The sequence below is a fragment of the Mizuhopecten yessoensis genome, unplaced genomic scaffold (assembly GCF_002113885.1).
Source record: "Mizuhopecten yessoensis strain PY_sf001 unplaced genomic scaffold, ASM211388v2 scaffold11165, whole genome shotgun sequence".
Classification (NCBI taxonomy): domain Eukaryota; kingdom Metazoa; phylum Mollusca; class Bivalvia; order Pectinida; family Pectinidae; genus Mizuhopecten; species Mizuhopecten yessoensis.
Window position 1 is genome coordinate 588,847 of NW_018408912.1, and position 20,269 is coordinate 609,115.

The window sequence follows — 20,269 nt, forward strand, 5'->3', positions numbered from 1 at the left end:
AGGAAAATGACATAGACCTACTTACAAGATCACAGGGAAAAATATGTCAAGCAACTTCTGAAGAAGAATCAAAAAGCATAGAATCTTATAATAATATTTTGCTGGTAGTTTCAACAGATGGAGCCAACAAAGTTTGTGAGGAAAATATTTTTAGTGCTATATAATATTTAATGAGAATATTTTGCTTTGACTGCTTAAATATTCAGGTGAGCGATACAGGCCCTCTTGGGCCTCTTGTTTAAACAACAAAATTATAAAATTTCATATATAATAGAAATTATTCATTATCAGTGATTGTCTAGATTAATGAAATCAGTGAGCATCAAGAAGAAAGAAGTCATGATTTTCACATCATTTCACAGTACCCAACAACATGGTTACTGATAGTAGGCTACAGATTATGATTTTGTCAAAAACAAAATTAAGAAGTTAATTATGTACATACTTGAGCAACTGGATGTGTTAAAAATGATGACCCTTTCAGGCTAGAGTTTCGGACATTGGTCGACAGTGACCAGTGGATGAGGCATACATAGCTCTGATCAACACATTTAATGATGTCCGCAAATCCTAACAATTAGAAACCTTGTCAAGAAGATGACATTCATATAATTTTCACATCTATCAATGCAAGACAAACTTAGCTGTCCGCATTTCCCATTGAAATCTGTTAAACTGATCTAGGCTTTGAATTGTTCCCAACTAAAGAAATGTAAGTAGTTAATTCATTCACTCCTGAAGACACATTTGAACTCTTCCAATTCCAGGATTGGAATAGTCCATTACAAAGTTTCAGGGGAGAATGAGTTGATTATTATATACATATTTCCCCTCAGGTTTTTGTGATTCTTGAGCCACTAGATGTGTTGAAAATGATGACCCTTTCAGGCTAGAGTTTCGGACATTGGTCGACAGTGACCAGTGGATGAGGCATACACAGCTCTGATCAACACATTAAATAATGCCACAAATTTTGTCAAATTCTGTTTTATCAGAAGTAGTATTTTGCATCGTGAAAATTGTTGAAAATGATGACCCTTTCAGGCTAGAGTCTCAGACATTGGTCCGCAGTGACCAGTGGATGAAGCATACACTATACTGATTAACACAAAGATGAAAGGGCTTCCGTGTTTGAGTTTTTTTAACAACAAAATTATAAAATTTCATATATAATAGAAATTATTCATTATCAGTGATTGTCTAGATTAATGATATCAGTGAACCATCAAAATATGAAACATTATCAAGAAGAAAGAAGTCATGATTTTCACATCATTTCACAGTACCCAACGACATGGTTACTGATAGTAGGCTACAGATTATGATTTTGTCAAAAACAAAATTAAGAAGTTAATTATGTACATACTTGAGCAACTGGATGTGTTGAAAATGATGACCCTTTCAGGCTAGAGTTTCGGACATTGGTCGACAGTGACCAGTGGATGAGGCATACACAACTCTGATCAACACATTTAATGATATCCGCAAATCCTAACAATTAGAAACCTTGTCAAGAAGATGACATTCATATAATTTTCACATCTATCAATGCAAGACAAACTTAGCTGTCCACATTTCCCATTGATATCTGTTAAACTGATCTAGGCTTTGAATTGTTCCCAACCAAAGAAATGTAAATAGTTAATTCATTCACTCCTGAAGACACATTTGAACTCTTCCAATTCCAGGATTGGAATAGTCCATTACAAAGTTTCAGGGGAGAATGAGTTGATTATTATATACATATTTCCCCTCAGGTTTTTGTGATTCTTGAGCCACTAGATGTGTTGAAAATGATGACCCTTTCAGGCTAGAGTTTCGGACATTGGTCGACAGTGACCAGTGGATGAGGCATACACAGCTCTGATCAACACATTAAATAATGCCACAAATTTTGTCAAATTCTGTTTTATCAGAAGTAGTATTTTGCATCGTGAAAATTGTTGAAAATGATGACCCTTTCAGGCTAGAGTCTCAGACATGGTCCGCAGTGACCAGTGGATGAAGCATACACTATACTGATTAACACAAAGATGAAAGGGCTTCCGTGTTTGAGTTTTTTAAACAACAAAATTATAAAATTTCATATATAATAGAAATTATTCATTATCAGTGATTGTCTAGATTAATGATATCAGTGAACCATCAAAATATGAAACATTATCAAGAAGAAAGAAGTCATGATTTTCACATCATTTCACAGTACCCAACGACATGGTTACTGATAGTAGGCTACAGATTATGATTTTGTCAAAAACAAAATTAAGAAGTTAATTATGTACATACTTGAGCAACTGGATGTGTTGAAAATGATGACCCTTTCAGGCTAGAGTTTCGGACATTGGTCGACAGTGACCAGTGGATGAGGCATACACAACTCTGATCAACACATTTAATGATATCCGCAAATCCTAACAATTAGAAACCTTGTCAAGAAGATGACATTCATATAATTTTCACATCTATCAATGCAAGACAAACTTAGCTGTCCACATTTCCCATTGATATCTGTTAAACTGATCTAGGCTTTGAATTGTTCCCAACCAAAGAAATGTAAATAGTTAATTCATTCACTCCTGAAGACACATTTGAACTCTTCCAATTCCAGGATTGGAATAGTCCATTACAAAGTTTCAGGGGAGAATGAGTTGATTATTATATACATATTTCCCCTCAGGTTTTTGTGATTCTTGAGCCACTAGATGTGTTGAAAATGATGACCCTTTCAGGCTAGAGTTTCGGACATTGGTCGACAGTGACCAGTGGATGAGGCATACATAACTCTGATCAACACATTTAATGATGTCCGCAAATCCTAACAATTAGAAACCTTGTCAAGAAGATGACATTCATATAATTTTCACATCTATCAATGCAAGACAAACTTAGCTGTCCACATTTCCCGTTGATATCTGTTAAACTGATCTAGGCTTTGAATTGTTCCCAACTAAAGAAATGTAAGTAGTTAATTCATTCACTCCTGAAGACACAGTTGAACTCTTCCAATTCCAGGATTGGAATAGTCCATTACAAAGTTTCAGGGGAGAATGAGTTGATTATTATCCAGTGGATGAGGCATACATAACTCTGATCAACACATTTAATGATGTCCGCAAATCCTAACAATTAGAAACCTTGTCAAGAAGATGACATTCATATAATTTTCTCATCTATCAATGCAAGACAAACTTAGCTGTCCGCATTTCCCATTGAAATCTGTTAAACTGATCTAGGCTTTGAATTGTTCCCAACTAAAGAAATGTAAGTAGTTAATTCATTCACTCCTGAAGACACATTTGAACTCTTCCAATTCCAGGATCGGAATAGTCCATTACAAAGTTTCAGGGGTGAATGAGTTGATTATTATATACATATTTCCCCTTAGGTTTTTGTGATTTTTGAGCAACTAGATGTGATGAAAATGATGACCCTTTCAGGCTAGAGTCTCAGACATTGGTCCGCAGTGACCAGTGGATGAAGCATACACTATACTGATTAACACAAAGATGAAAGGGCTTCCGTGTTTGAGTTTTTTAAACAACAAAATTATAAAATTTCATATATAATAGAAATTATTCATTATCAGTGATTGTCTAGATTAATGATATCAGTGAACCATCAAAATATGAAACATTATCAAGAAGAAAGAAGTCATGATTTTCACATCATTTCACAGTACCCAACGACATGGTTACTGATAGTAGGCTACAGATTATGATTTTGTCAAAAACAAAATTAAGAAGTTAATTATGTACATACTTGAGCAACTGGATGTGTTGAAAATGATGACCCTTTCAGGCTAGAGTCTCAGACATTGGTCCGCAGTGACCAGTGGATGAAGCATACACTATACTGATTAACACAAAGATGAAAGGGCTTCCGTGTTTGAGTTTTTTAAACAACAAAATTATAAAATTTCATATATAATAGAAATTATTCATTATCAGTGATTGTCTAGATTAATGATATCAGTGAACCATCAAAATATGAAACATTATCAAGAAGAAAGAAGTCATGATTTTCACATCATTTCACAGTACCCAACGACATGGTTACTGATAGTAGGCTACAGATTATGATTTTGTCAAAAACAAAATTAAGAAGTTAATTATGTACATACTTGAGCAACTGGATGTGTTGAAAATGATGACCCTTTCAGACTAGAGTTTCGGACATTGGTCGACAGTGACAAGTGGATGAGGCATACACAGCTCTGATCAACACATTAAATAATGCCACAAATTTTGTCAAATTCTGTGTTATCAGAAGTAGTATTTTGCATCGTGAAAATTGTTGAAAATGATGACCCTTTCAGGCTAGAGTCTCAGACATTGGTCCGCAGTGACCAGTGGATGAAGCATACACTATACTGATTAACACAAAGATGAAAGGGATTCCGTGTTGGAGTTTTTTAAACAACAAAATTATAAAATTTCATATATAATAGAAATTATTCATTATCAGTGATTGTCTAGATTAATGATATCAGTGAACCATCAAAATATGAAACATTATCAAGAAGAAAGAAGTCATGATTTTCACATCATTTCACAGTACCCAACGACATGGTTACTGATAGTAGGCTACAGATTATGATTTTGTCAAAAACAAAATTAAGAAGTTAATTATGTACATACTTGAGCAACTGGATGTGTTGCAAATGATGACCCTTTCAGGCTAGAGTTTCGGACATCGGTCGACAGTGACCAGTGGATGAGGCATACATAAATCTGATCAACACATTTAATGATGTCCGCAAATCCTAACAATTAGAAACCTTGTCAAGAAGATGACATTCATGTAATTTTCACATCTATCAATGCAAGACAAACTTAGCTGTCCGCATTTCCCATTGAAATCTGTTAAACTGATCTAGGCTTTGAATTGTTCCCAACTAAAGAAATGTAAGTAGTTAATTCATTCACTCCTGAAGACACATTTGAACTCTTCCAATTCCAGGATCGGAATAGTCCATCACATAGTTTCAGGTGTGAATGAGTTGATTATTATATACATATTTCCCCTTAGGTTTTTGTGATTTTTGAGCAACTAGATGTGATGAAAATGATGACCCTTTCAGGCTAGAGTCTCAGACATTGGTCCGCAGTGACCAGTGGATGAAGCATACACTATACTGATTAACACAAAGATGAAAGGGCTTCCGTGTTTGAGTTTTTTAAACAACAAAATTATAAAATTTCATATATAATAGAAATTATTCATTATCAGTGATTGTCTAGATTAATGATATCAGTGAACCATCAAAATATGAAACATTATCAAGAAGAAAGAAGTCATGATTTTCACATCATTTCACAGTACCCAACGACATGGTTACTGATAGTAGGCTACAGATTATGATTTTGTCAAAAACAAAATTAAGAAGTTAATTATGTACATACTTGAGCAACTGGATGTGTTGAAAATGATGACCCTTTCTGGCTAGAGTTTCGGACATTTGTCGACAGTGACCAGTGGATGAGGCATACATAAATCTGATCAACACATTTAATGATGTCCGCAAATCCTAACAATTAGAACCCTTGTCAAGAAGATGACATTCATATAATTTTCTCATCTATCAATGCAAGACAAACTTAGCTGTCCACATTTCCCATTGATATCTGTTAAACTGATCTAGGCTTTGAATTGTTCCCAACCAAAGAAATGTAAATAGTTGATTCATTCACTCCTGAAGACACATTTGAACTCTTCCAATTCCAGGATCGGAATAGTCCATTACAAAGTTTCAGGGGTGAATGAGTTGATTATTATATACATATTTCCCCTTAGGTTTTTGTGATTTTTGAGCCACTAGATGTGATGAAAATGATGACCCTTTCAGGCTAGAGTTTCGGACATTGGTCGACAGTGACCAGTGGATGAGGCATACACAGCTCTGATCAACACATTAAATAATGCCACACATTTTGTCAATTTCTGTTTTATCAGAAGTAGTATTTTGCATCGTGAAAATTGTTGAAAATGATGACCCTTTCAGGCTAGAGTTTCAGACATTGGTCCGCAGTGACCAGTGGATGAAGCATTCACTATTCTAATCAACACATTTAATGATATTATTGAGTCCTAAAAAATAAGAAACATCATCAAGGAGATGGTATTCATAACATTTTCCACATCATCTGTAATCAATGCAAGACAGAATTTACTGTCTACAGTTCCCAACAACATCCGTCAAACTTATCAATACTATATATTGTTCCCGACGTGTCATAAGTATTTTTTTTAGGAACTGAGGATTATGTGTCGAGACTGATAAGGAGAAAAAAATCATTAGTAGAGATAGAAAATGTGTTGGAAATTATGATCACTTTCAGGTTAGGCACTCGGAGATTAGTCCACAGAGACCAATGGATAAGGTTATTTCAATCTGATCAACCATTGAAAGCTATTCATGTGATCTTGTCAATAATTTAAAACTGAATTTAGATCAAAATACCAATAGTTAAAATGATGAGTGTCGTGTGAATGTGAAATTAATTCTAAATGTCAAAAATTATCTTCTATAATATTGCTTTTTAAAGGTCTCCTGTGGCACTGCCAGTAAAAGACATCTTGGTTGAAATGTTTTATTCCTGTTGTACAGGTCACGAAGACAAAGAAATGGAAGGAGATATGCGGACTGGTGAACATCGGCACATCTGCTAGTGCTGCTTTCACACTCAAGAAAAACTACATCAAATACCTCTTCTCATACGAGTGCCAGTTTGACCGAGGTGGCACTGATCCGGCACCCATTCTTGCTCAAATGGAAGCTCAACTACAGCAAAAACGAGAACAGAAGCACCGCCGGGCACCATCACCAGGTAAGGGAAAAGAGAAATATATAAAGCAATGTCTAGGGATTGGAATTGCTTTTTGCAGTGTTTTGGCACTAAAGTTTTGTAGGATATTATTTTGCTGCTTAGATATTGATCATCAAAGAGGTTGGAATTGGGAATTATTTGTTACTGTTGGTTTACCATTGAGGAAAAACATCAATAGCTGTAACCCTTGTATTGCAGTAGAGTGTCTAATGTGTCCCATAATAGCAGGGTTATTGTAAGTTGCGTATTTCAGTCCAGTGTGTAATTTCTGCTTTTCACATTACAGCAGGTTCCCAGGGCTCTCAGGATGCATTCCGACCTCCAAGCACTCCAAATAGCAACAGTCAGGGCATGGAGGGTTTTCCACCTTCCATGGGGCCCAACTACATGCAAAACTCTGACCATGGCATGGGACCAATGGGACCAGGCATGCTGCCCCCTAACAGCAATATGATGGGCAACATGATGGGTCCCAACTCCATGGGAATGCCACCAAACCACATGCCCAACAGCATGCAGCCAGGCATGATGGGAGGAAATATGGGGCCTAGTGGCATGATGGGAGGCTACTCTAACAACATGATGCCAGGCATGCATGGACATGGACCCAACTCGGGCGGGCCCGGGGGTATGATGGGTAACAACATGATGCCACCCATGGGTGGCAATATGGGGATGCCAGGCAACAGTGGTATACACAGTAACAGTGGAATGCACAGTAACAGTGGCATGCCAGGAAATGGTGGGATGCCAAATAGTATGCCAGGTAATAGTGGTTTGCATAACAACAGTGGAATGCCTGGCAATGGTGGAATGCCTGTTGGCAGTGGTGGAATGCCTGTTGGCAGTGGTGGAATGCCTGTTAACAGTGGTATGTCCAGTAATAGTGGTATGCCTGGAAACAGTAGTGGTATGCCTGGTAGCAGTGGCATGTCCAGCAATAGTGGTATTCCAGGAAATAGTGGTATTCCAGGTAACAACAGTGGCATTCCTGGCAGCAGTAGTATGCCCGGTAACAGCAACATGCCACCTGGAAATGGCAGCATGTCTGGTAATAGTGGCATGCCAGGGAACAATGGTATGATGACAGGCATGCCCGCAAATGCCAACAGTGATAGTGTTACTTGTCAGGACCCATTTGCTGACGAGCCACGCAATGGACCATATCCCCGGCAAGGTGCCACAAACTCCCCCATGCCAACCTACTCAGGAATACCTCCCCATCAGCCGCCCAGCAGCAGCGCAACCAATACATTCAACAGTAGCAGCAGCAACAACAGCAACATGAATCGTCCAAACATGCCGGGTTTTAACATGCCTAACCCAGCCAGTATAAACAGTTTTGAGGGTGTTAGTGGTGGGCGTGGTGGGCCTGCACCCCTTGAACCCCAATTTAGTGAGCCATCATCCTTCAGGCGGACAGACAGTTTTCCCAGCAGTTCACGGTCAACAGAGCCCATCATGAGCAGTCAGTTCAGCAGCACTAACACAAATACAACCTCGGTCTCGTCCATAGGAAGGCAGTTCCCATTTGGTGATCAGTTTACCAAACCTGAAAGGTTAATATTCTCTAACTGTACGCAATGAAATAGTGCTTTAAAATTCAGATGAATGTTTGACATCGTTAAAAAAATCATTGTGTTTTTACCAAAAATGTTATAAAGTCTAATATTGATAAGCACTTAAAACAAAGTCTTTGAATGATATAGGTAATAATTAGAGAGAAAAAACCCAACTGTCCTTTTGGAAGTTTTGGTGAGTCAACTACCCCTATGTCACATGGGGACAGGTGTTTATCATGTAACTCTTCCTATGTTGCAGGTTTGGTTCTCCCACAGCCCCTTCAGTGCAATCTTCATCCCCACAACTTCCTGTCAGCTCACAGCCGTCGGTCTCTCCCTCATCCCAACATCAACAACCATCAACAGCCGCATCCTCTTCTCAGAACAGCCATCACCCTTCTGGTCCTCCCCAGGTTCCTCCCCAGCCCCCACAAGTAGACCCAATGTATTCGTCACGCTTCAGTGGCCAACAGCCAATGATGCCATCGCATCCAGGGTCTCAGGGACACATAGAACAGTTTGGTGGACCCCCAAGTAACTATCCTGCTAACCAGTCACCTCAAGCTGGCTATCCAGGGGGCAAGCCAGGTATGGGTGTTCCAGAACCATACCCAGGCTACCCCAACCAACAGGGTCAGTTCCAGGGACCCAGGCCATCCATGGGACGCGAGATGTCAATGCCACCTAGTGGCATGTATGGTACGCCAAATAAGCGGTACCCTCCTCACGATGGCTATATGGGTCAAGGTGTGTATGCCACTATTTCCTTATTGATTGTTATTATTTCCCATTTCTGTTTGTTCGCACTTCCCTACCTTATCAATAGCTTCAAATTGTTTTTATTTGCACAGCTGGAAAAAAATTGTGGTCCCTCCAATGATATTACATTAGATTTTCTTATATGTAATATACACATTGAGGAAGATGTTTCTATTTTTTTCAATTTTTGAATTGTTGTATAAAACAAAAATCAAGCATTTGTGAAAATTTTGTTGATTTCTTAATAATACATTTGAACTTAATTATTTGCCCAGTTCTTCACATAATATATAATGAATATTTGTAGCAATTTTTTTGACAATTCTTTTATTATCAGATTATTGATTATTTAGAGCAACTAGAGTAATGTTGAATAAATCGAATCATATATTGAGGTTTCTTAAAAGAGGGAAAAAAAGAGATACATGAATAGAAGTAGGAGGGAAATTTGGAAGAGAAATTATGAAGTAGAGAATGTTGAAAAAGGGATGGGTATTAATAAGTCGAGGGTGGGATGGGTATCATTAACTGGGCATTGTGGAGGGGTCAAGTTAAATACAGAAAACTATAGTATGGTACGTATCTTGCCAGCAGGCTATAGTCCCCAGTCAGGTTACTGTGATTGGCCTAGTCCAGGCCCCAGCCCTTACCAGCATCGGCCGAGTCGGGACAACAAGATGTCGCCATACGATAACCAAATGACACCTGGTATGCACTACCCTGTATCCCCTGTGTCTGTATACTCCAGCACTTCATGGCCCTTCACGATCACTTTGCAGGGCATGCAGCTCTTACCGCCCTTGTTTTTATCTTGGAATCTTTGTTTTCTTTGAGCTACTCTAAATATGTTTTATTTTTAGCTGGATGCAACATGTGACTGTTGGTCAAAATTTAGGTTATATTTTCTAATATTTCAAACTTCTGTAATTTGCACATTTTTTGAGTGCAGAAATAGAATTTTGAAATCGGGGTGTGCAATAAATTTTTTGTGAATAATTATCTTTGAAAATAGTGAATTCATTTTAATTAGAAGCATATATACATACCTATCTCATAGTTCATACCCTCTGGGTAATCCCGAGTAAACATCAGTTAGCTAGCTATTTCAGACATTTTAAGCATTTGATCAATGGTCAGTAGCTACTTCAGATATGAGACTTTACATTAATAATTAAAAATCACTTCAAACTGTTATGAATTTAATTACTTTGTTGCATTCACCAAATGTGAACAAGCATGGAATAGTGATAGCAGCAAATATAATCTAGGACTATAATTTTAACAACAGATTTACTTGTATGTATTTCTATAAAACTGAAAGTTTTCGTGTTGTAAATGTTCAATTAATTCTGAAGTCTAGCGAAGTATTGAGAAAACTTTGAGTTATTCTTCAACAATATTTTTATTTCAATATCATTGACTTTCATTATGACTAATTAATGAGGTGTTTTAGCAACCCTCAAAGGTAAATAGTAGTTAGGAATCCCTTCCAAAGACTTCAGGTTTTGTTTACATGTACTAGTCGTACTAATCAATAATTTATGTAGAAGTGTATTTACAGTTGTGTTATGTTACTACTGTAAGTATTTTTACATAAAGTAACAAAAATGAAGATACTTTTTTCCCCCCACCCCCCAATTTTCATTATTATAAAGCAATTAAATTGTTTTTTGAAATTATCAACTGCATGTTTTTTCTGAAATCTTGCTATATTGACAAACACTTGGGAGCAAAAGGAAATAATAAAGATAAAAGATATCCAAATGATACCAGATTGTAGTCATATTGATTATAAAAGAAAGTTTTTCCTTTCGTTTAGATGGGCGTCGAGACATGCAGTTTTCACCAATGTCTCAGCGATTTCACCAGCATGCAGGGCCAGGCTACCCTGGAGGCCCAGGGATGGGTCCTGGTGGGCCAAACATGCCCTACATGCAGAGTCCCTACGGGGGTCGCAGTGGACATCACATGTCACCCCCTAGGGAAAAGTCCATGTACATGATGTCTCCATCAAAGCAGGTGCAGGTAAGATATTGATTCGTCGTATTTTAAGATTCATCAGCTCATAGCTTTCTGATAAAACCTTACTGCAAGTTTCTTTAATACATATTTTGAACATGATACACTAGTAAAATTATGAGACTTGTGTAAAATTAGAGACTTAACTAGTGTATAATTTCTGAACGAAACAATAGCAGTAACAATTTGCTGAAGTATAAGATAGTTAATACCAAGTATGACTCTATTCTGTTCCTATAGAAGCAGTTTATATCAAATATAACTCGATTCTGTTCCTATAGAAGCAGCATATGCCGGCATTTGCTCCAAAGAAGGAGGTTACATTTCCACCTGACAGTGTCGAGGCGGTCACTCCTGCACTGACCAAGCGGCGGCGACTGAACAAAGCTGATGTGGGTATGTACTCCTGTAGTGGACCTTAGCTCTGTAGTTGTTGGTCAGTCTGGTTTGTACATTGTTCCATAACTAATCAAGCATCATTCTCTCAAGTATCCCATCAATCATTGGCAGAAGAAAAGTAGCTGAAGAGTTAGCTCCCCTTTGCATTTTTCACCATGTATATAATATATAGATTACTACCACCCCTCACGACTTCTCCATATGTATCTGTATTTTGCATTGCCATCTGACAGCATTTCAGATTGTTAACGATGCTAAATGTAAAAACTAAAACTTCACCAGTAGGATTATCCTGCTCAAATAAATTTCATGCTCTGTGTTTTTTTTCTCCAATTAGTAGTCACTTATATTAACTGCTTGGTAATGGGCCCTAGATGTAGTAGAATTGTTGCATCACCACCAAATTTTCTCTACCTTCCTCTGGTCATGTGGTTAACTTATTCAATAAGAGAAATATTGGATGACATGCAAATGTATTAAATGGAAACTTTCCTTCTTGGAATAATGATTGTAGGGAACCTTCTGAAAATCATGCATATTCTTTAAAGTTTTGTTTTGAATTGTTTTAAATAACATCACTTGTTAATATTTTTGCGTTATAATAATGTTCAACTTTACAGAAAATTTTGCAGAAAGATTGCATTATGTTTCTGTCAATAAAAAATAAGATTTTTTTTCAAGTTTGTGGATCAAGGAAAAAACAGCTTTTCTTGTGAGAAATTAAACCATAAATTTCTGACATTTTCTATAATTAAGTAATGATTCTGCATGGAATCACAGGAAAATTTTGTAGTAGTGTTGCATTGTTTTCTTGTACTTTAAAGAATTACTTTGTGGATGCCTTCTCCTTTGAAAAACTTGAACAGAATCCTTCCTTTTGTGAAGAATGATTATGTTAATTTTTTGATTGCGTGAAAGAAAGTGCCGAAGTAGAAACTTGTATTCTCCGAATTTCACTTTCATCATTATATATTTCACTTGTTTTGTCGCGGCCTTGTTTGAATGCGACAACATCTGTTGCAAGACTATAATAATCATGACTATGTACATGTAAATGTGGGGTTGAAAGGAGATGCACTTCAATGACAGTTTTTCCGTAAAGTGTACTTGCTTGGTCAGGTGAAATAAACCATTATCTCTTTTTGAATAACATTTTGTCAGGTGTTCTTCTAAGCTTACACAGTATGTTTCATTTGCATTGCACATTAGATTGGAAAGATAAAAGTTGAGGAAAAAAAAAGTCATCAGATACTTGAGAAAAAACGAATGAGAATTCCAATTTTGATGGTAGAGGATATATACAGCATGTTTGGGTGATGGGAATAGGAAGGGAAAATGTATATGGATATAACCTTTAATGGATCGCTGATAAAGATACATTTACAATGGTAGAAATCTTCTTTCTGCCAGGAATGATTAATTCCCTATTAAGATTATTACTGGGTTAAAAAAGAAATTGAATATGACAAAGGGTTTAAAAAAAGAACTATTAATTTTGGGACGTATTGGAGGCTGCTGGTTCCTAGGACTTGCCGACATCTTTATCGGTGAACCCTTTATTCCGACGACAAACTGCTTGTTTTATATTTGTATCCTATCAACATGCCTTTTAAAAAGATTAACGCAGAGTAACTACCAAATGGAAAGTGGTTTGCTTACAAATAAAATTACTTTTCCAAGTTCAAGAGCTGGGTTTACAAAATTTGGGGCCATTTGTAGTAAGCGGGCAACTATTCGGTTTGGATCTTTGTAGATGAAACATACTCTCGTAAGTATATTTGAAGCATACCTTTTTCCATTGAAAAAATCATGTTTTGGCCACAATAAAACAATTTCATGTTAAATTTTGTTAAAAAAGTTGCAGATCAATGTTGATTATTGATTTGATGAAATTGGAAGTTTTCATGAAATAATTTGAAAAGAAAACCAAAAGTTGACACATAAAATATGAGATATGTTGATAATAATACAAGCAAAAAGCAACTGCACTTCAGGAATCCAGGGGGAGGTAACTAGGTAAATCTGTGCTGCAAATGCTGTGGAGCTACTTTTGTTAAATCAGTCTTCTATTTTCTTCAAGCATTCCAAGAATTTTAATTTGGTCCTGGGAACAAGCAAGTACACTTAAGGTATCCTTATTTAACCCAGTGGTAGATAGATAGAGCTTTATTTTTGTTTCAACTGCAGGGCTTGAAATTTTTCCATCAAAATTTTATTTTATTCAAAGACTTTCATTTTATGCAAATCAAAAATATTCTACAAGTGTATCTGGGTTGTTTATGATACCTGATTACCTTGTCTAAAATCAATATTGTTTAAAAACAGAAAACAAAAACAACCATTTCCTGTTGTTATGTGTCTGTAAATCCTGGCAAGACTCCTTCGTTATTTTGTCTTGTTTAGAAAACTCCCTGTGGTTCAGATGTCACTTCTATCATTCCTTTTTTTTGGTAATCTTTAAAAGAAATAATTCATGAATCGTTGTTGAATTTTGAGCCCTGTGATCGTGTTGTGTTCTATATTGTACACAAAGAATGCTTTTGCCTTGGTGTTGTACAGACTAACTCTCTTTTCAGTTTTCATCTTGTCGTGCCAGTTGTCTCACACAATTTTTACTTTTCAGTTTGTGTCCTGTTAATTGTGTACATAAACATCGCTTTGTTTGGCTCTCACAAACCTTGGACTTCTGCTGTCTTATTCTTTTGTGTACTTGTCCACTCATCCTAGTAGCTGTACTGTAAGATTAATAATTTAACTGTGTTTTTGTCATTGTGCTGATTTATATAAACAAATTTAACTGATCTGCTAAAATATATTTATATATATATATGGTATGGTAAATGTTCTCAAGTTTGATGTCAATGTCAAAAACAATAACACTATTTTTTGAATCCCAAATTGTAATGGAAGAATTCGGATAGTTTTTCATTACAATAACTAATGCGGAAAGCTATTTCAAATTTGACCCAGAAAAAAGGATATTTCAAGTATTTGTCTTTGGAGTGAAAGAGCATTTACCATATCACTTGCTGTTGTGTAACATGTATTGAATTTGGCAGTGTTCTCTCCTTTATGGGCCTGGCTTGTCTGAAGATCAAAGGATATTTTAGTGAAATAAACACATCATTAAATTTGACATTATTAAAGAATTGCATGTCTTATTCATTGAAGCACTTTGAGCACACTATTGATTTTGCATTGCATTATCATGGCCATTATGATAACATCCCAAACACTTTGTACCTTTTATAAACAGTTGTAGCCCTGTTACCCTTAATTGTACCTTTTACATACAGTTGTAGCCCTGTTACCCTTAATTGTTTTTTTTATTGATTAAATATTTTATGATGGAAAACCAAGTAATTTCTTTCATCAGAAGTAGAACCTAATGTCATGTCTTTATTTTTGTTTGTAGGTCAGATAGAGGCGTGGCGACTCATGATGGCTTTAAAATCTGGTTTACTGGCAGAGAGTACATGGGCTCTGGACACGCTTAACATCCTTCTGTATGATGACTCAACCGTGTCTTACTTCAGTCTGAACCACCTACCGGGGCTGCTTGAAGTACTACTGGAACATTTCAGACGATGCCTTATTGAAATGTTTGGGGAGCCTTTCGTCTCGATGGAGAAACATGCCATAGATACACCGCTGCAAAAACTTGACATCTTAGCATCTGTTAAAATAGAGGATGTTAAGGAGGAAATGGAAGTGGAAGAGGAACAAGAACAGGTAGAGGAGGTGGAAGAAAAGGAGGAAAAAGTTGCCGATTTGATTGACAATGCTGGTAATGGTGCTAAGTATAGTGACAAAAAGTTGACTGATTTCACCTTGACAACGAGGAATGGACTAAATGTCAAACTTGTAGAAACAGACGAGTTAGCACCATCAGATCCCAAGTCTTGGGATGTATATTCAGGTTTCTCCTTTCAGCAAGATCACTGGCAACTAGGCTGTGGAGATACATCTCGTCATATCGTTCCATTCTTTGCTAGTGAAAAAGAGAATATGGTGTACAAAAACCTCTTCATTCGACCTCCAATGAAATTGAAAGATATGAGTGATTTAGAATTAAAGGTAGAGGATGAATGTGAGAGTTTACCCGAGGAAACGGAGGAGGGGGATGTGGAAGGCGAAGAAAAGGAGAATCGTTGTTGTTGCCCATCTCAAGACTGTGGTGAAAAGGGCAAAGAAACTGAAGATGCGGTTGTGGTGAATGAGACTTTAGAGGAGGAGAAAATCTCCAACAAAAATGTTCATAAACCTGAGGTGCTGAATTGTTCGACGGATATGAAAAAGTTAGGCAAAGAAAACAAACAAGAAAAGCGAAATAACATTCTTAAGCATGTACAGATCAAAAAGAAAGTTTGTGATTTGGAGGAGAAGGTCATAGAGTCCTCAGATCCTCCAGCTGGTATGGAGGTGGAAGTGAAAAAGGAGAAGGAGGAGGTCCCTGTCGAAAAAATAGAGGAAGGACAAGATGCGAGCAAGGAGGGTGTGAAAGAGGAAATGGAAGAAAATAAGGTAAACATCAAAACAGAGATGTCGGATGACCTATTGGGTGTATGTGTAAAAACTGAAAGTGATGTGGACAGTCTTTCAGGCCAATGTTGTGGCAAACGATCTCATGAGGAGGTGGAACTTGAGGATGAATCTTATCAGCGTGATGAACCGCCTCTTAATGTTATTACAGACGCACGAGATGAACTTGGCCGACGCTGTATTTGTATATCAAACATATTCCGTAGCTTATCGTGTGTGCCAGGCAACGATGCCCAAATGTCAAAACATGCTGGTTTATTATTTACATTTGGTAAGCTGTTACAACTACATCACCGTCATCTACCTCGCAACACGACCCGCAAAAAATTTGATCGGGACGAGAGTGAGCTGGAGGACTTGATGGACTCGAGTCATATCGAGGCGGAGTGGTGGTGGAACTACCTCGCTATGTTAAGGGAGAATACACTAGTGATATTTGCCAACATCAGTGGACAACTTCGTCTGTCAGGCTACCCCGAGGAGATCTGTATGCCTATCCTGGATGGTCTGCTTCACTGGGCAGTGTGTCCATCATCGTGTGCAACAGACCCCCTCCCTTCCACACCTTCATCCGTCCTGTCCCCTCAGCGACTGGTCCTCGAGGCCATGTGTAAACTCTGTATTCATGCTGCAAATGTTGACCTGCTGTTGGCTACCCCACCGTTCAATCGTATCATTCAGCTTTTCAGCATCCTGGCAAAGATGTTGGCTAACCGCAGCGAGCCTGTGACTCTCGAGTTTGCCATTGTGTTGTTATCAGAGTTGGTTCAAGGGGATGATAGTGCTGTAAGGGCGATTGCTTTGCAGCATCCCACCATCTCCCTACTGCTAGACTTCTTAGAAACAGCAGAACAGAAAGCCATGCAGGTAGTCAATCTTCACGGTATAAACATCTTGCGGGAAAATCCCGAAATGATGGGCACCAGTTTGGACATGCTTCGTCGTGCAGCAAACATTCTGCTTCATCTGTCGTACAACACGGAAAATAGACGCTTATTTGGGCATCATCAGCAGAGGCTACTGTCCTTAGTTATGTCTCAGATTCTTGACCAGGTCGTGGCTCAAATTCTCTCGGACGTCATGTTCCAGTGCTTTCAAAGCGACTCCTAGTACTTTTTACATATAGTTATTATCTACGCTATTATCATTATTACAATACTTCTTCAAAAAAGGTGAAAAGTTGCATTGTTATTGGAAAAGAAATATTAAAGCCCAAGTTTTTCATACGTCATGTATGTGTATAGTAAATAATATATTATTACATCCTCATTGTATATGTATCATTATTAAAGTTTGTTGTTGTAGCAACATCATTCCCGTGTGTGCACATAAAAGTTGTACAGTGTATATGTTCATCATCGCCCAAAGTTTGTAAAATAGATGAAGGAAATGTTACGTGCAAGCTACTAGTGTATATTCTGACAAGAAACTCGCTGATTTGTTCAGCAGGAAAGTGTTGGTATTTTGTAATATACAATGATACTGCCAGTCATTTTTTGCAGTCAATTCCCACTTCTTCAGTTTTGTGCGAGCCATTTCTTCTGTCAACTGTTGTGTGATGTATGTGACCACAGAGAAAATATATATCCCATAATACACATTACAGTCGATTCAGCATTTTTATTTTTCTACATCAGCTCATGATGAATAGTTACTCGCATTTTTTTTTTTCGAAAGAAAATGAATTGAAGGTCTTCTGATTTGTTACCATGTAACATGGAGAATACACAACAAAATTACTGATTATTGTACAGAGAAATTAAAGAGTGCATCAAACAAGGTTGATAGAATTCGATAATTGGAGAATGTATATTTCAATTAAAGATGCGTGGAGTTGTAGTAGTTAGCTTCCCAGGGTGACGAAAGGGAGCGAATGCTGTACAAATGAAAGTTTCTAGTGTTTGCATGCTGTCTTTCTGATCAATTTCAAAGTTGTTCAAATGAAATTGGATTTCGAAAAATTAAGTTATCATTTACATATTTATATGATAACCATTATATTTTTATTATTTACTTACCCTTCGATTTCAATTTTCCCTTTTTTATGACTCTTTTTGGATAGGAAGAGACGGTATTTATATGATAAATGTTCATTCATAGAATTGTTGTGTATGTTCATCAATTCATCATTTATCACTTTTCAGAAGTTGTATGTAGAGATGAAAACTGCACTGCTAATGTAATGTTGATAATATATCTATATGGATCACCGACAAAATGTGTGTAGATTTTCGTTTTGTAGTAAAATATTTCATCATTCATTTTTCATCCTGTATTTCTGATAATCATCTTTGTGCAGCAGCTTTATACTGTATGTCAACAAGATTCAACTAAATAAATGTAAATATTTTAATACAGTGGTGTTGTTGTATTTGTAGGAAAACAAACCAGAGTTTTCCCCCTTTGTCAAATTCTAAAGTCATCTTGACATTATATTGGACTTTGTCCGAAAGTATGTTCCAGGTTTTAGGACTTCCTAATTCTTCCAGGCATATTGAGCGGCTTAATTGGATTCTTGCTGTCTTAACACAGATGACATCTTATCCCCAGGCTTGCCCGTGTGTTGGGGTTTTGATAAACAGAAAAAAAGGGTGCCAATTTACGCCTTCTTATGGTTATGAATAAATTAGGGATATGAAATCCATTATGATATTAAGATAAAGGATACCACAAGTAAAACTATGTAATTACATTGTCATTTGTTATGAAACGTTACGAGTTATTTTCCTTTAAAGTACTCTTTATATAAATATTGCAGTATCGCAGTTCCAAATTTTGAGTACATTTTTGGAAAATGGGGGAATTTTGAAATGCCGAGGTAGAACCCGCTTTACTCTGTTAATCCCACACCTACCCTACTTATGTTGCTGTCAAGGAAATATAAATGTCATCAAAACGAGAGCCCAACTTACAGCCAATGTATGGAGTTATTTACCATTGTAAGGGAAGTAGACCAAGAGAGACCATTACAAGGTTACAGGGTGAAGTGAGGAGGCAAACTCATAGGTCTCGACCTTTCTTTATATATTTATTGATCACATGATTGGCCTGTTATCCAGTGAATGTCGCTAGTGTTATAATCTGTGGAGCGTTATTTATTGGCTGTGCCAGTCGGATATTGATTCTAACGTCTTAATATGGACAATGACGAGACGTCATAAATTGTGAATGGCGCAACAAAATGTCCGTCTCCGTTTGATTAAGCCCTCTACAGTTTGTCTTTAAAACCTGTCAGAATGTAAGTTTTCTGAGTTTGTGATAAAAAAGTATCTTCAATTTGTTTTCATTTCATATGAGCTTTTATGAAACTCCTCTCTGAACTTTTGATTTTTGCTCGCCAACGCTCGCAAAAATAAAAACTAAGACTCGTTTCATAAAATCTTATATGAAATGAAAACTCATTTAAGATCCAATATTATTAGTTACACAGTTTGTTAGGTCACTAACAAACTGTGTAACGAATTTATCCCGTCGAAGGCCCTTTGGATAAAAAAAAAATGGCCCAGAACTTCCGCAAGTCTCACCTCATCAAATGACTCGAATGCGGTATCTTGGCACATTTCTGTCAGATATTTCGTTAAAATTCTCGCCGACTTTTGATTAGCCTTGATAGTGTTGTCAGCATTTACTTTCACCCGCTTTGTTAACATTTCATCGGCTGTCGTCTGCACAAACCGCTTGGTCGCCATCTTGTTACAGGTTCACTCTTATGGGCAAAGAACGATAACTCTTTCGTACTCGCCTAATGTGAGATTCTACTGACCTAATATGAAAATATACTGGATATCATGTGACGTCGTTTTAACCAATAGGACTACAGGATTTGTGCCTGAGGCGGGATAAATATTTTTATTCAATGTGCATGCAGGAGCAAGCTACATATTTTAGTCTCTGGGGTAAGAACCCCTGATAAATAGGTCAGTGATTTCGTTACATGTAATATTTACAATATAATATGATAATATTAATATTTGGCTTTTTAGGTCACCTGAGCTTTCCGATCACTTTCTGTCCATCGTCGTGCGTTAACTTTTTACATTTTCAACTTCTTCTCAAGAACCAAGGGATGGAATTTTTTCAAACTTGGTCAGAATCATCCTTGGTAGATGAGGCTACAAAATTGTAAAATTGGGATTCCTACCCCAACCCCAGGGCCCAGGT

At 37.1% G+C, this 20,269-nt stretch overlaps 1 protein-coding gene across 9 annotated transcripts in view; it reads left to right on the top strand.

Annotated features, from left to right (window-relative positions):
• The window catches only part of LOC110467205 (trithorax group protein osa-like), a 61,873-nt gene extending 43,412 nt beyond the window's left edge, over nt 1-18,461 (top strand). For 7 of the 9 annotated variants that reach the window (XM_021524199.1, XM_021524205.1, XM_021524206.1 and 4 more), the window contains 7 exons: nt 6,608-6,827; nt 7,114-8,386; nt 8,649-9,136; nt 9,743-9,856; nt 10,968-11,173; nt 11,449-11,563; nt 14,982-18,461. In XM_021524199.1, the coding sequence (XP_021379874.1) occupies nt 6,608-6,827; nt 7,114-8,386; nt 8,649-9,136; nt 9,743-9,856; nt 10,968-11,173; nt 11,449-11,563; nt 14,982-17,218 (4,653 nt within the window). In that variant the 3' untranslated portion in view covers nt 17,219-18,461. The remainder of the gene's footprint in view (nt 1-6,607; nt 6,828-7,113; nt 8,387-8,648; nt 9,137-9,742; nt 9,857-10,967; nt 11,174-11,448; nt 11,564-14,981) is intronic. The other 2 variants (XM_021524200.1, XM_021524202.1) reach the window with 2 other exon arrangements.
• The last annotated feature ends 1,808 nt before the right edge of the window (nt 18,462-20,269 follow it).